Genomic DNA, 17,530 nt, shown 5'->3' on the forward strand with positions numbered 1-17,530 from the left:
CATGTATAGAATTTCTGTAATTATTCAATCAAAATTAGTCTGGACAGCTAAAATACATTAGCCATGGTTACTAACAACTACTTCCCGTTAATGAATATAGGTAGATGTACCTTTCAGCGGTACATATAAGGATTTTAAAACAGATTTACTTTTTTTTATTCTTGCATACAGTATGTGCACCATATAACCCCCCCCCCCCCCCCCCCCCACCCCCTTCCCCAAGGTAATGAGAGTTTCAACAGATTTTTCAAGAAAACATAATTTTACGCCATCTGTGTATTTCATACTGTGGAAGGGAGAGCTGTGTAACAGAATAGCCCTGTATACATAATTTAGAACAATTTAGGTGTCGTGGACAAAAGGTATTGAAGTTCAATGGCTCCGCACTGGAAGAGCTGCAGATCTTCTCAAATCAGGTGCAGAAACACACAATAGTCTAAACTGGTTTCGAATACAGATCGTCTAGACTGTACTTCCTAAAAACTCTTATGAGGTATGCAATAGTCTATTCACAGAAAAGCTGTTTTCCATTACAGCACCAAGAAAAAGTTTAAACTTCCTTACTAAAAAAAATACATAACAGCCGACAGTAAACAGTAACAAGTTTATTTGAAAAAGCAGGTAATACCAAGCCAAACAACAAAGCACATATACAACAGAAATTAGAAGATGCATTTATTTATAGATATTCTAAATTCTACTTGTAAAAAATAAAATAAAAAAAATAACGTGGTTCACAAAAGGTAATTATTTTGTGTTTCCAAGTCCGAAATTTTATTATTTTTAACTTAACAAATATGCAAGCCACGTGTCTAATATTCGCTTGCACATTTTAAATATTTTTCAGTGTCTCCTGGCAGAAATACCAGGGCTAACATTTCATTAGAGCCACTGGACTAAAGAATTTCTAGAGAATTACTTCAGTTCTCAACTTAATAGTTTAGAACAAACTCTGAGTTTTTAATTCTCATTACAGGTTTCTGTCACCTCATATAAAGTAGATCTTCAATTAAGACATCTTGTGGAGCTCTTGATCTTCTGTACGCAGTTCTATCGGATAAAGTTTGAAGAAAAATAAAACAAAAAACACAAAATTACTTGCTAATCTTACAAAAAAGCATTGAATTACTTGCCAATGTTTAAAAATCTTAATCAAAGCAAACAGATAACCTGCCTCTAAGATTTGCCCCCATTCTCTAGTGCCTTCATGCAAGAGGAACAAAAACTTGAAATTCTTGAACAGAAAAAGGGATTCGTAAAAAACTGTGCAGTCCTCGAATCTCTTCTTTTTCCGTAAGTGCCAGTATATTGGACTACAATAATACTGCCATTAAAAATTCTCCTACTAGGTAGGAAAAATATAAACACATACCTCTGTAAAAGCTTGCACTGAATGTAACATGGCTACTTATAGCGAGCATAGTTTTGCATTTAAAATCTTTAAAAGACATTTGTTTTAATGCCTGTTCATCACTGCATCTCTAGACACAGTTAAAAGAAAATGTCCACTCTTAAAAATGGTAACAAATCTTACATAAAAGTATATTAAAAAAAAAAAAATATTACAAAAAAATAAATAAAAGAAAAAATAAATAAATAGACAGCTTGTGCTTTTGCTTGATAGACAGACAAAATAAAACAAATACACAAAAAGTAAGCTTATGCTAGTACAGGTAACATTATTCAAACATGGATTTTGGTATAGAAAGGAGTACCTGTCAAGAGTACCTGATTAGTATGACTGAATCCTTGATTTTTAATTTGGCATTTTCAGGGGCCCGCTTACAACACCAACGCTGAGTGAGGTATGCAGACAGGTGCAATTATTCATAAACCCTACACTTCCATCAATCCAATGCTATAGGTTCTCGAGTTACAGAACAAACTGCATTAGAATGCAAGGCAATAAGGCATACGACTCCAAACATCTTTCACAAAGAAACAGCTGTACTTTTGTTTGTTTTTTTTGTTTAATAAATTAATTTTAAGTCTGGGTTGCAAAGTCCCTTTAAAAAACAAAAACAAAATGATGAACGCGCCTCTTATAGTGAACGGTGTTGCCAACGAACCTAAAAGCTAATACATGTGTAGTGTATGTTAGAACAAAATTATTAAGCAGATTAAAATACAACATTTTGGAATAAAACAACTGTAAGATAAAGACGTTTGCAATGGCTTATGTCTGAAGAGAGCGCGTTGTGGTGACAGAAAGGGAAGAGAGAAGGTTGGATGGCGTGGGTCACTACGAATAGAGAAAACAATATACCTCCAAATATTTTGCAGGGCTAGAGCTTTCCTTTCATGGCAAGCGGTTTCCTGTCTTCTAAAGCACTCTTCATCTGTGCATACTTACGCTGCACCGTTACATTCTAGCAAAACATAAGAGCTATAAAAAGTGAGGCACTAAACACTTACCTCTGACTGATCAGAGGTCAAATCAGATCAGTTTTAATTGGACTGAGTGTCACCTTCAGATTTTATGCCTTCATTGGCCCCATTCACTGAGGTCGGTGAAGAAAATTCCTTGGAGTCAGATTTGCGAGATTCACTCTGTACATCTCGACTGCTGGACTTGCTACTTTTTCTGTCGTCAGAAGTCCTCTTTTCTATGAATAAAGAAAATTGTGACCATTAAGAGACCTATCGAAAAGAGTGACTCAAAGTCAAACATGACACTGAAAGTTTATCTGTAGTTATTACAACCAATGATCAATGAGGAAGGTAGGGGCAAATAACTTTTTTGCAACATGGCTTTCCTACATCATACTCTTCCCTCAAACAAAAGTTTTGCTTTCAAAACAAAAAACTTCCTTATAACGCGTTTGCACAATGACAGATTGTCCATTTATCATGTGATTCAAGCAATTCATTTAAGAAAAAAAATCTAGGCACCAATAAGTAAAGCTTTAGCTGTCCCAGGATGCATTGGGGCCCTCCTCTATAACCCTGCCTCCAGGCACTGGGAGCCAAGTTTCGATAACCAGTCCAATGCAGGAAACAGGCAAGATAGAAGGAAGAGGCGGCTAGCCACATAAGAACACATTCTCACCGACAAGAGAACGAACCAGTAGCTAATGCCATACAATCCCAAAGCAGCTTAGGTGCGTCAAGGGTGGGAGCCCTGTGGAACCTATGTACTTTGCAGAAAAAGGAGTTAACCATGGTAAGTCTACCATAATTCTTATTTTCTGCAGTAGGGTACTTAGGGTTGCCACAAGGAAAAATTGAGGATGTCCAAAAGCAGTACTCAAGGGAGGGCACGAGCCTGAGCGGATGTGAGAATCCAGCATCCAAAAGGAAGCATCCTGGGAGGCGAAGGGAAACATGTTCACTGAAGACCACGTAGCCGCCTTGCAAAATTGTTTGGTGGACACGCCACGGTGGGCCGCCGAAGAAGGTCCAACAGACCGAGTAGAATAGGCCTTAATTCAAGCTGGAAGACCAGCTAGTGTATAAGCATGTGCAATTACCATTCTAATCCATCTGCCCGGTGTTTGCTTATTAGCATGTTAGCCGCGTTTGTGGAAACCAAAGAGTACAAAGAGGGCTTCAGAACATCTAATAGGGGTTGCACGGTCCACGTATATACGTAGGGCCCTAACCACATCCAAAAGACTGATCTTTAGCAAATAAGTCTGAAGATAAAGGCCGGAACCATAATCTCTTGGTTAAGGTGAAAGGAAGAAACCACCTTAGGTAGGTAACCATGCCTAGTTCAGAGAACTGCCCTGTCACAGTGAAAAATTTAAAAAGGGAGCACGACAGGAAAATGCGCCTAAGTCCTAAACCCTCCGTGCAGAGGCAATAGCCAGCAAGAAAATGACCTTGGTTGTAAGCCATTTTAGGTCTACTGATTCAAGGGGCTTGAACGGAGTCTCTTGAAGAGCCTTCAGTACAATGGACAGGTCCCATGGAGCCACGGGAGGGACAAAGGGAGACTGAATACGTACCACGCCCTGAAGGAACGTGTGTACATCAGATATGAAGGCAATCTTGCGTTGAAACCATACACACAAGGCTGAGATGTGTACCTTGAGAGAGGCAAGCCGAATGCCTAAGTCCAAACATCTCTGGAGAAAAGCCAGAACAAAAACTAGAAGTTCTGAACTTGGAGGCATCATAATTCTTAGCAGCATACTAGGCGAAGTAAGAATGCCATACTCTATTTAAAAAAAAAAAAAAATCCGGGCAGAGGCCGGTTTGCTGGCCGTCAGCAAGCATAGTCTGAACAACAGCCTCAGAGAACCCTTTGGTCCTTAGGAGTTATGCTTTAAGAGCCACGCCGTCAAAGCCAGTTTGGCCAGGTCCGGATAAAGGCAAGGGCCCTGCTGTAGAAGAACTTGTAGCTGTGGAAGCAGAAGTGGACGCTCTGCAGCGAGTCCCTGTAGGTCTGAGAACAAGCGACATCTGGACCATGCTGGAGAGAGAATGAGAATTCCTTGTTTGAACTTCCGAAGGACCCTGGGTAGAAGACACTGAAGGGAATATTTAGGGCAGATGAAAGTTCCACGGGACTTCCAATGTGTCCACGAACGCTGCCTGAGGATCCCTGGTTCGTGATCCGAAGACTTGAATTTTGTGTTAAAACGCCATGAGGTCCACGTCTGGGAGGCCCCATCTGTCTACCAGAAGTTGGAAGACTTCGTGATGAAGACCCCACTTTACGGAGTGAACATCCCGGCAACTGAGGACGTCCGCTTCCCAGTTTAGGATGCCTGGAATGAACACTGTCGATATGGTCGCTAGATGGCATTCCGCCCATTGAAAATTCTTGGACACTTCCAACATTGCCATCCGGCTTCGGGTACTGCCTAGATGGTTATTGTAGGCCACCATGGTGGCAGTCTGATTGTACTTCAACGGGCCTGTTCTGTACCAGTGGACACTGCTCTCAATTCCAGAATATTGATGTGAAGTAGGGATTCTTCCCTGGTGCAACGACCCTGAAAGGAATGTTGCTCTGTCACCGCTCCCCAACCCCGAAGACTGGCGTCCGTTGTTAGTAGCACCCAGTTAACGATCCAGAAGGAATGGCCCATGCTCAACTGCTGGTCCCGTAGCCACCAGGAAAGCGACGAGTGAACCTCAAACAAATTCAAGGAGATCTGATCTGATGAGGCAGGCCATTCCACTTGGAGAGGATCAAACGCTGTACAGGACAAGAATGAAATTGAACGTACGCTATCATGCCGAAGGATGACACCATTAGACCAAGAACTTGCATCGTCAAGCGTACCGACAGGAAGGGTCGTATCCAGTCCTAAATTTTCAGGACCTTGTTTGAAGAAATATACACGTTATGGTAAGAACTTACCGTTGATAACAGTATTTCTCTTATGTCCACAGGTTCCACAGGATAACAATGGGATATGATGGAGCGACAGCAGATTGGCACCAAACGATCACAAGCTTTCAGTCCTCCCAGGATGCAATGAGGCCATCCATACATCCCCGCCCACTGGCTCAACCAAATCAGTTGGATTCCAAAGCACTTAGGCAAGAGCATTATGTAGAACCCTATTCAGGCGAGAACAACACACAAGCACACCCTTCCATGCAAGAGGGAAGAGTTTAGTGAGTATAAAGAGCCTCAAATCAGGTGAGTCAGGGTGGGATCCCTGTGGAACCTGTGGACATAGGAGAAATACTGTTATCAACGGTAAGTTCTTACCATAACGTATATTTCTCCAGCAGGGTCCACAGGTTATCCACAGGATAACAATGGGATTTACCAAAGCAATTTTTAGTGGTGGGGACGTTCCTGATTGGTAGGAGAACCCTTCGCCCAAATTCAGCATCATGAGAGGCAAAAGTATCCAAGGCATAATGTATGTCTATGAGTGTGTTACTGGAAGACCATGTGGCTGCTTTACATATCTGTTTCTGCTGAAGCATCATGCTCAACCACAGAATACGGTGAGCCAAGACAGACGTGGTCGACGCATTGGCAGCCAACACACCCGCCTCAGAGGACGCCCCTTGAATATAGTAACAGGCGGTGGTGATGTGAGAGGTATTGTCTGGCATTTCCAGATATATCCTCGGGCAGCTCTTCCTCTAATGCCTGAATCCGTGCTTCAATACCTTTAGCAGCCCAGGATGTAATAATAGTGGGTCTATGTACAGCAACTGTCAGCAAGTAAACAGATTTCAGCCATCCCTCCACACGTTTATCTGTCGGTTGAAGTGACAGTGGTGACAGGCAGAGTGGACGACACCACTAGGCGGGCGATATGAGAATCCACCGGCAGTGAATTATCCCACTTGTTACATAACTCTGCAGGAAGGGGGTAGTAAGCTAAGGCCCGTTTAGAGAGTGAATTTCTTCTCTGGATTAGACCAGGGTTCCTGCCTGATGTCCACCAAATGGTCAGAATGGGGTAACAGATTTTAGCCACCTTCTGCCACTAAAACGGGTCAGTTTTCTTGGTGACAGTAGTGGGTTCCTCATCATCCGTGATTTGTAGGATTTGCTTAATAGCAACCACTCGAGTAGGAACGTCAATTTGCATTGTAGAATCCTAATCAGAAATGCCTGATCCAGTGTCTGACAGGACAGTATGCTCCCCCTCCTCTACAGATGAAACATCTGAGAGATTTGTGGATTGTGAGGGGGAAGCAGCCCACCTAGATCTGACCAAGGAATGAGTCAACTGCTGCAACTGGTTAAACATGTTTTCTGCCCAAGGCGAATTAACCATAGGGACTAGATGAGGCTGTAATGGTACAGGTGGTCCCATAGGGGACGTTAAGTGTTCCACTTGAGTACCCAGTAGGTTTGAGAACGCGGCCCAGGGTGGCTCCTGATTGGATACAGGAGCTGCGAACTGCTGGAGGGTGTATTATACATGGTACACAGACCATCATACACAGCTTCCCCCCTCTGATAAATCTTTGGCGCATACTCTGCATGATGCAGGAGCGTCCACAGATTTACTGTCCTTCCTGTTAGACATTGTACACAAATGCAACAGAGAGCGGTTTAGTACAATGAAGCCAGAGTCCCCAGTACCCAACACCTGCGAATAAATCCGGTATTATTTGACCGAGTACACAGTAGAATACACTGAACTGGTAAATACTGAGACGCACTATATAAACGACCCTGACGCAACTAGTCCCTTAGGGTACAGAATATAGTGATAGATCTCTGCGAAACACTGAAAGTGAAACCTCACAGCAGATACAGGCACACAGTCACATTAGCAATGCAGATAATTATTAGTTATGACAATAAAACTGCACTGAACATATATATATATATATAACAGCGCGATCCTAGACCGGAGGTATATCTCAGAATACTTATACAATATATTCTGTAATAGTTAAGAAAAAGTATACCTGTCTCTATAAAGACAAGTAGAATACTCAAGTGTTTGTGAAGTCACAGCGCTGTATACAGGCGGCTTTACAAGGGAGACCTTGTCCGGCAGTCCTAGAGACCAGCCGCAGCTATAATCCTAAAATGGCGCCCAGCATCTCAGTCAGGGAGTGTGGGAGAGTGTGAGGAAGCTCCAGAGCGGGAAAATCTGCAGTAGATGTCACCCTTGGCCGGGAAGGGGCTACAGTTCAAGCGTCGACTCCCCTATGCTAGGCCTCACTGCTGGTACTACGGAGCCTTATCAATAGGGGCGTTAGTACACCCGACCTGTACTCCTATGCCCTGGCAGATATAGTGGGTTCCCTGCTCAATGACAGTATCCACGCCAGCGTCGCAGCCGTCTCCCCAGACTGCGATCAGGAACGCAATTTAGTGGCGGGTCCCACCTGGGGGACCCTCTTACCTCCTCCCCGTAGCAACCACACGAACCAGGAGAGCATTTGCGTCCGTATGGCTAAACCCGTAGCATCTCTGCCGCAAGTACCCAGGAACTGAGCCGCGAGAGTATGCAACACTGCTTGGGAGATGGAGAGACAGTGCTGAATGTCACCCTGACATGTAACAGCACTGTGGCCCTTGAAGTCTTCTTGCAAGCTTTTTCAGGGCTGCCCAGTGCAGCCCCCGTATTGGGTGACCTGCTGCTACAGGCACCAACACAAACTGAGCTCAGAGTGTCTGGAGGCGGGGTTACAGGAGACCCCAATGCACTCTGGGACAGCCTAAAGCTTCAGCCAATTGGTGCCTCTGGATCAAGATAAACTCTACACCCCCGATGTATTCCTGTGGAACACAGTGTACCCCGCTGCAGAAAGGCAATTTAAAAAGTACTATAAATAGTTTAAAAAATGCAATGATGGCACACAGTACAAACCTTTTTCCTTTGATCTCCTCTCACGTTCTCGCTCACGGCTTCTGCTTCTGTGTTTGTAGGATTTACGTTCTCTGCTCTTAGACCTACGCTTGTCTCTGCTGCGTGATCGATGCTTCCGTTCTGTGCGATTGTGACTGCGGCTTCGTTGGCGCTCTCTGCTCCTGCAGGTGGATTAATAAGGATTATAATATCTGAGGTTGATTAAAATTAATACCAGGACTGCACATTATTCTTGTTTTATTAGGGACAGAAAGGTTCGGCCACACATTTGTAGTTCACACAGTTGCCAAAAAGAAAGTACTCACAGCATATTTATACAAAAGTAGAACCATCAATACAGGTCCTTCTAATGAGCAGGAACAAGCTTTCCGTCATGTATACACAAAATCACTTGAAACTTGTACAGCAGGTAAGTGGGCCATAGTGGGGATCCTTGCACTCCACAATGGTCTATGTGAATTTTAATAATAATAATAATGATTTAAAAAACAGTTAAATGTTTCTTTTAACCATGACCATACAACTGTCAGGGTTTTACTAGAAAAATTAGAGTGGTTAAATATTCCCCTGGACAACATTGGTCTGTCAAAAATGCCCCCAAAGCAATAAAAAATAGGATTTTGGTACTTACCAGATAAATCCTTTTCTTTGAATCCATAGGGGGCACTGGAGTACTCTTGGGATATGGACGGGCGGAGCCGAACAAAGGCACTGAATATTCAAATTTAGGACTCTCCCCCCCCTCCATATCCCCAAGTACCTCAGTGTACTTTGCCAGTGTTTTTTACTGAGCGAACAGGATATAGAGAGGTTGACAATGGAGAATCCCTATAACATAACGGACAACCACAAAGTTGATCCGTAACCTTATTGTCAACTAAACAGTTGACACCTTAACCGATAGAACTTTATAATTTGAGCCAATTGGTGAAAATGTGTTACCCTAAGCTCCTTCGAGCTTAATACCATCCAAGTTAAATTTGTTCACTAAGCTCCCTTGAGCTTACAACAACCCAGGTAAAACTGCTCTGGGTGGGCGTCCAGTGCCCCCTATGGATTCAAAGAAAAGGATTTATCTGGTAAGTACCAAAATCCTATTTTCTTTATCATCCACTAGGGGTCACTGGAGTACTCTTGGGACGTACCAAAGCTTCCCTCGTGGGCGGGAGAGCTGTTTGATACTTGTAACAGTAGGCAGCCAAAGCTAAATGCTGATGGCGCCACCATTCATAACGTGTAAACGTGCACAAACGTGGTGCACTAAAGGCTATGTAGCCGCGTCGTAGACGCTCCACGACCCGCTGGGTGTGACATTCCCACAGAACCTGTGGGATGCTATTACTGACGTAGGCGATTGTAACTTAGCCTTAAGTAAGCCTGACTTGTAGTCATTATTATCCAACTGGATAAAATCTGCTGAGAAACTGGCTAACCCCAGTTTGCAGTATCATATAGAACAAACAACGTATTCATATCACGTACTACATATATAAACGCGTAACGCGTGTACCACATTCAGAATTTTAGAATGTGCTGTCCCCACAGGAACCACTATTGGTATATTGATGTGAAGAATACGAAAGCGGATTTTGTCGGAAGATCTGCTTTGTAATGAGAAAACTCAAATACGGTGGCTTGGAATACAAGGCACCCAAATATGAAAACAAAATCCTTGCCGAAGCACCCTTGGCGAAGCCAAGGCTAGAAGAAAAATGTTTTCCAAAGTGAGAACTTAATACCCATTTGTTGTACGGGTTCAAAAATATGAAACTTAATTCCCATTTGTTGAAAGGATTCCAAAATATGAAAACTAAGAAATCTGAACCCAACCTCAAATCGCCTGGCGCTGTAGGTGGGATAAATAGAGTCTGAACTTTGGTGACACCTTGTAGAAAGATGTTTACAGACGTAAATAGAGGCAAACGCTTTGAAAATAAGTTTACCACACAGATACCTGCACTCTTAGTGCAGATGAACGCAGTTTTCCATCCCATCCCGTTTAACAGAATACGGGTACTTGAAGTATGATGTTGGAAACTTCCGAGGTTTACAACCTATGTAAGCACACGAAATTTTTTAATTATGAGCTGCCTTAAGCGGCTTACTATTTCGTAACATGGTTGGTATAACCGATACTGTAATTCTCTATTTTTTAAGAGAGAGGTCTGAACTCTCACCCCGTCAACCGCAGCTGCGGTACATAGATAATAGGTACATAGGTAACTATGGGTAAAAGAACGTTCCGTGATGTAACAGGTTGGCCGTATTATGAGCGGGGCAAGATCGTGTGCAAGTATTACTTGAAAATTCGAGAAGCAAACTTCTCCGAAACCCATGAGATACCACCAGTATGACTGTGACGAACTGTCTTCTGATCCGTTTTGGCAACGAAGAGAGAAGCGGAAAATGGTGGAGCCAGATACACGATGCTGAATGACCCCATGAATGTGATGTACATATACTGAGCTTTTGTAATTGTGGCGAGATGCCATTATGTATACTTGGGGTAACCGCCTTCTGTGGACTCACATATGAAACACCTCTGGATTTAATGTCCAGTTTTCAAGATCCAAACCCTGACGGGTGAGATCTTTTGTCTAACAAATGTCCACTCACGGATTGATGTCTTGACATTTTCACATAATGGCGTTCTGAGCCATTGAAGATTTGAGTTACCTGCCGCATTGCCATGCGGCTTCTTGGTTTTCACTGGTTGTTGTGTATGCAACTGCCGTTGCTTTGTTTGACTGCTTAAGGGCAGCGTGAGCTAGGCATGAAAAAACAAAATTACATGAAACTCACGGTTGTTCCTGTCTACAGAAATCTTTAGTAAAAAGCAAAAGATTTATTCGTTCTGAAGAGAACCCAGAGTCTATCCCTGGACAGACTGAAAACGAATTATTTATTGCATTGTAAAATGCACAGAGTTCTAGGACATTTATCTATTGCATTGTAAAATGCACAGAGTTCTAGGACATTTATTGACAGCAATCTGTCGTGTTTTAGAACCTTTGCGTTGATTTTAACTACAAATCCTGACTCTCTGTGACTGTCGTCCAGAGTATACGCACCCTTGTCCCTCTGTGAGAAACGCGATTGAAAACACATCTTTATTCTTAATAAGTGAATACACCAATGTACCGCTAATGTGCGTGTACCTTTGTTCTTGCTGGTGTAGTAGGTAAAAGTCTTTGATTTACCGTATTTATAATCTTACCTAGGAATTGACATCGTTTAGACCGACTTAGATGTGATTGTTTTCGAACTTAATCTGCTACCGCAGTATACCTTAGTAGCGCAAGATAGAGGAACTTTGTTGATACATAGTTCTTATGTGAGATGAGCGATTATTCCAACATCACTTTGGTAAATACCGGCAGCGATAAGCAACGGTATAAATGAAATGGTTAATGGTTGTGGCGATTTGCAAACGCTAGAACCTGTGATGAAGAAACCGGACTGGGTAAATACGCATTGTGAAGATCAAATGCAATTATACAATTTTGTGGCTGCAATAAGCAAAAACTAACTGCAGAAAATCCATTTTCATTTTCTAACTGTAGTAAATGACTTGCTGATTGATATTGCAACGGAGCTGTTTGATTTTGCTCAAACAGACGGGAATAAGTCATTTTGACTCTGTTGGCGTACTATTGACTGGTTTATAACCCAGCAAAGACTAAATGACAACCTGCCAAACCGTTCGCCAGAAGCAGTTTTGTACTCTAAGCTGTAAATAGCTGAGACATATATGAGTTGAAGTCATGAAACCTCGCAAATGTAACCTGAAAAGACGCACTTCCACAAATGTAAAAGAGGTCATCAAACCACTGGCTTGCTGACTGTAACGTCCTGTCGTTACAAGACGTGACTGATGTTTATAAAAGAATAAAACGCTGTTACAAGTATATTGTATGCGCTAATGGCAGAATACCGTAAAGGGATAAAATGTCGTTACACATATATCCAATTTAGGAGCAAACAAGCTCTGGGCTTGTCGCGCTTAACTAGCGACAATTTGAAAATAACCGGCGTTAGCAAAAGCTTTACAGATATACTCTGCAGCTTCTTTTAACCGTGATCGGCATGGTTCCATAGATAGATTCTAGTGACCCAAATGTATCTGTGGTTTTTATAATGTTTGACAGAAACGCATATACCAATGGCGGATCGCGTCCTTTTGGAAACTATTATGTATGGTTGTCTAAAACCCCGCACTATCTGAGTGCTGGACTAATGTACCCTGCTCACTTGTAGTTATCGGTGTGAGATTTGACATAGAATCGTGCATTAAATTATAAGACTAGTGAAATAAACACTCTGGTACCCAAAGGAAAATTGTCACTTTGGAAAGATTGTCTTTTGTTAGCGCTGGCGGAGTTATTCTGAGACTCCGATTACCGCTGTTTTAATTTGAATTGCCAATGTTAACATTTTTAGTCTGCACTAGAGCCTTATTCGCTATGTAGACAGACATCATAATAGGCAACAGACAGACACTTGCACGATTATTATATGGCATATATATCTATATATATATGTTATTGCTGAACAGCATATTTATTAGGAAACCAAAGTCTTTATGTGAAAAGCAGTTCACATGGGCATGAAACCCGAACCAAATTCCTACTAACACCCCTGCGCCTTCTGGTGGCTTAAAGATGTAGGGCAGGAATGTTCCAGAATTATCTTGAACTAAAAAAAAAAATTCCCACTAACACCCCTGCGCCTCCTTGTGGAGTAGAGGTGTATGGTCTGGAATTATAACTGGAAAACCAGCAATGATTAAAATGGCCGTCATGCCATGCTTTCCCAGAAAATCATAGTACAGGGTACCTGCTGCAGTTTTAATATAGGCTTAATAGCCTATTATACAGTTATTATGCTTAATAGCCTATTATACATAGGATACAGTAAAATATATGTATTCAAATAATATGAGCACTGCCTGCAGTGTATTTATGCAACTGTAACCAAAAATAACAGAAAACATGGTTAAACGTGTAATAGGTTATGCCACTGATAACCTATTGCCAGCCAAAGCCTCATATATATATTATATATATATACAAAGTGTTTACACCTATAATCACAGTTCATACTGATATTATTGCCACCAAAAGCTTCATTATATTTATATATATAAAACGTGCTGTTAACGTGCTGCGCTGCTTGTGTATTTTGAACCCATGCAGCCTTTGCTGCTGCTATGGGTATTATTCCCCCCCCCCCCTGCATCCCTTACCTGCAGCGTACGGAGATCGGGAGCAGGGAGAGCAGGAGAGCCTGATCTAGCGCCGGGGAGCCGTCCGGCAGCTGCTTCCTACAGCAGTACACAGTCTCCCTGTGTCTGCGGTGTTTGGAAAAGTGGCCTGCGTCCTTTAGTGACGTGCGGCCACTGTCTCGGCGGCGTGTAGCGGTGCCGGGCCATGAAAGCAGTGAGAGCGGCCGGCGTCTGAGTGACGTGCGGCCGCTCTCTTAGTTGAGCTCCCGGAGAATGTCGGCGGCGTGTAACGGTGCCGCAGCAGAGCAGTGAGAGCGGCCGGCGTCTGAGTGACGTGCGGCCGCTCTACTTAGTTCAGCCCAGGAGAATGGCGGTAGCGTCTAGCGGTGCCGTGCCCTCAGAGCAGTGAGAGCGGCCGGCGTCTGAGTGACGTGCGGCCGCTCTCTTAGTACAGCGCACGGAGATTCTCGTACCGGGCCATCAGCGCAGTGAGAGCGGCCAACGTCTGAGTGACGTGCGGCCGCTCTGCGCATCGTTCAGCAAGACCTTCAGCGGCGTGTAGTTCACGTGCTCAGCGGCTATGTCATTTCTACAGCATAACACACACACAGCAGGGCGGCAGCGTGAGCTGACCGCCCTGACACTCATACCTTGTGCCGCCTTCTCTTCTCTCTGCAAGCTCCGTTTCAGCCTCATCTTGGCTGTGACGGAGCTTCTGTAAGTGTAAGCTCCTTCCAGCTCTTTGTCTTATCCTGGCTGTAACGGATCTTCTTTCTGTAAGCTCCGTTCAGTTTAAAGGAGACAATGGCTGCCTGTGGCTGTGAGGGTGCTCTTTGTGAGGACCGACACGCCATGCGCTTGTCTATAGCGCCTGTGGCTGTGAGGGTGCTCTTTGTGAGGACCGACACGCCATCCGCTGCCTTGCAGCGACACCATCCCGGACCCATGTTTTTCCATAAACTGAGACGGGCAGTGTAAAAATTAAAAATAAAAATAAAAATAAAAATCTGAAAAGTGGCCATTGCCACAAGCCGATGTTCATCTGTGAGCACCGAAAAAACACTGGCAAAGTACACTGAGGTACTTGGGGATATGGAGGGGGGGGAGAGTCCTAAATTTGAATATTCAGTGCCTTTGTTCGGCTCCGCCCGTCCATATCCCAAGAGTACTCCAGTGACCCCTAGTGGATGATAAAGAAATAAGAATTTACTTACCGATAATTCTATTTCTCGGAGTCCGTAGTGGATGCTGGGGTTCCTGAAAGGACCATGGGGAATAGCGGCTCCGCAGGAGACAGGGCACAAAAGTTAAGCTTTAGGATCAGGTGGTGTGCACTGGCTCCTCCCCCTATGACCCTCCTCCAAGCCTCAATTAGGATACTGTGCCCGGACGAGCGTACATAATAAGGAAGGATTTTGAATCCCGGGTAAGACTCATACCAGCCACACCAATCACACTGTACAACCCGTGATCTGAACCCAGTTAACAGTATGAGAACAGAGGAGCCTCTGAAAGATGGCTCACTACAACAATAACCCGATTTAGTTAACAATAACTATGTACAAGTATTGCAGATAATCCGCACTTGGGATGGGCGCCCAGCATCCACTACGGACTCCGAGAAATAGAATTATCGGTAAGTAAATTCTTATTTTCTCTATCGTCCTAGTGGATGCTGGGGTTCCTGAAAGGACCATGGGGATTATACCAAAGCTCCCAAACGGGCGGGAGAGTGCGGATGACTCTGCAGCACCGAATGAGAGAACTCCAGGTCCTCCTTAGCCAGGGTATCAAATTTGTAGGATTTTACAAACGTGTTCTCCCCCGACCACGTAGCCGCTCGGCAAAGTTGTAAAGCCGAGACCCCTCGGGCAGCCGCCCAAGATGAGCCCACCTTCCTTGTGGAATGGGCATTTACATATTTTTGGCTGTGGCAAGCCTGCCACAGAATGTGTAAGCTGAATTGTACTACAAATCCAACGAGCAATAGTCTGCTTAGAAGCAGGGGCACCCAGCTTGTTGGGTGCATACAGGATAAAACAGCAAGTCAGATTTCCTGACTCCAGCCGACCTGGAAACTATATTTTCAGGGCCCTGACAACATCCAGCAACTTGGAGTCCTCCAAGTCCCTAGTAGCCGCAGGTACCACAATAAGCTGGTTCAGGTAAAACGCTGACACCACCTTAGGGATAAACTGGGGACGAGTCCGCAGCTTTGCTCTGTCCGAATGGACAATCAGATATGGCTTTGTGAGACAAAGCCGCCAATTTTAACACTCGCCTGGCCGAGGCCAGGACCAACCGCATGTTCACTTTCCATGTGAGATATATCAAATCCACAGATTTGAGTGGTTTAAACCAATGTGATTTTTGGAATCCCCAAAACTACGTTGAGATCCCCCAGTGCCACTGGAGACATCAAAAGGGGTTGTATATGCAGTACTCCCTTGACAAACTTCTGGACTTCAGGAACTGAAGCCAATTCTTTCTGGAAGAAAATCGACAGGCCGAAATTTGAACCTTAATGGACCCCAATTTGAGGCCCATAGACACTCCTGTTTGCAGGAAATATAGGAATTAACCTAGTTGAAATTCTTCCGTGGAGCCTTCCTGGCCTCACACCATGGAACATATTTTCACCTAAACTGTGATAATGTTGTGCGGTCACCTCCTTCCTGGCTCTGACCAGGGTAGTGATGACCTCTTCCGGAATGCCTTTTTCCCTTAGGATCCGGCGTTCACCCGCCCCTGCGTCAACGCAGCTGCGGTAAGTCTTGGAACAGACATGATTCTTGCTGAATCAAGACCCTTCTTATCTCTTGAAGTTCCGGTTACCAAGTCCTTCTTGGCCAAACCGGAGCCACGAGTATAATTCTTACTCCTCTCCTTCCTATAATTCTCAATACCCTGGGTATGAGAGGCAGAGGAGGGAACACATACCCGACTGGTACACCCACGGTGTTACCAGAGCGACCCAGCTATTGCCTGAGGGTCTCTTGACCTGGCGCTTCAGGTGGGACGCCATCTTATGACCACCTTTGGTCTTTCCCACGGTTTACAATCATGTGGAAACTTCCAGATGAAGTTCCCACTTTTCCGAGTGGAATTCATTCCTGCTGAGGAAATTCAGTTTTCCACTCCCGAAATGAACACTGCTGACAGTGTTATCACATGATTTTTTTTGCTCAGCGAAAAGTTCTTGCTGTCATTGCCCTCCTGCTTCTTGTGCCGCCCCGTCTGTTTACGTGGGCGACTGCCATGATGATGTCCGACCAGATCAGCACCGACTGACTTTGAAGCAGAGGTCTTCCTAGGCTCAGAGCATTGGAAATTGCTCTTAGCTCCAGTATATTCATGTGGAGAAAAGTCTCCAGACTTGACCACATTCCTTGGAAATTTCTTCCCTGTGTGACTGCTTCCCAGCCTCTCAGGCTGGCATCCGTGGTCACCAGAACACAGTCCTGAATGCTGAATGTGCTGTCCTCTAGAAGATGAGCACTCTGCAGCCCCCACAGAAGAGACACCCTTGTCCTTGGAGACAGGATTATCTGCTGATGCATCTGAAGATGCGATCCGGACCATTCGTCAAGCAAATCCCCCTGAAAATTTTTTGCGTGAGATCTGCCGAATGGAATTGCTTCGTAAGAAGCCACCATTTTTCCCAGGACTCCTGTGCATTGATGCACTGATACTTGGCCTGGTTTTAGGAGGTTTCTGACTAGTTCGGATAGCTCCCTGGCTTTCTCCTCCAGGAGAAACACCTTTTTCTGGACTATGCCCAGAATCATTCCTTTAGATGGTGCTATTCCGACCTCCAACTGTTCTCTGGACCTTTCCCTTTTCAGGATATCGTCCAAGTAAGGGATAATTAAGATGCCCTTTTCTTTGAAGAGAATCATCTTTTCGGCCATTACCTTGGTAAAGGCCCGGGGTGCCGTGGATAATTCAACGGCAGCGTCAGAAACTGATATTGACAGTTATGTACCACGAACCATAGGTACCCTTGTTGAGAAGGGCAAATTTGGACATGGAGGTAATCCTTGATGTCCAG

The 17,530-nt window shown here is 44.2% G+C and overlaps 1 protein-coding gene and 1 non-coding gene across 3 annotated transcripts in view; both read right to left on the minus strand.

Moving 5' to 3' along the window:
- Window positions 1-590: 590 nt before the first annotated feature.
- LUC7L3 (LUC7 like 3 pre-mRNA splicing factor) overlaps window positions 591-17,530 on the minus strand; it is a 144,786-nt gene continuing 127,846 nt past the window's right edge. The window contains exons 9-12 of one of the 2 annotated variants that reach the window (XR_010243900.1): window positions 8,256-8,416; window positions 2,416-2,606; window positions 1,729-1,796; window positions 591-1,050 (exon numbers count right to left, since the gene is read on the minus strand). Coding sequence is in view for 1 of the 2 variants with exons in the window: in XM_063960913.1 (XP_063816983.1) it covers window positions 2,449-2,606; window positions 8,256-8,416 (319 nt within the window). In the remaining variant the exon portion in view is untranslated. The remainder of the gene's footprint in view (window positions 1,051-1,728; window positions 1,797-2,415; window positions 2,607-8,255; window positions 8,417-17,530) is intronic. The other variant, XM_063960913.1, reaches the window with a different exon arrangement.
- LOC134899918 (U5 spliceosomal RNA) lies at window positions 11,014-11,129 on the minus strand. The gene has a single exon (XR_010173462.1). It is a non-coding gene; the product is annotated as a U5 spliceosomal RNA (small nuclear RNA).

The sequence above is a fragment of the Pseudophryne corroboree genome, chromosome 3 (assembly GCF_028390025.1).
Source record: "Pseudophryne corroboree isolate aPseCor3 chromosome 3, aPseCor3.hap2, whole genome shotgun sequence".
NCBI classification, from domain to species: Eukaryota; Metazoa; Chordata; class Amphibia; order Anura; family Myobatrachidae; genus Pseudophryne; species Pseudophryne corroboree.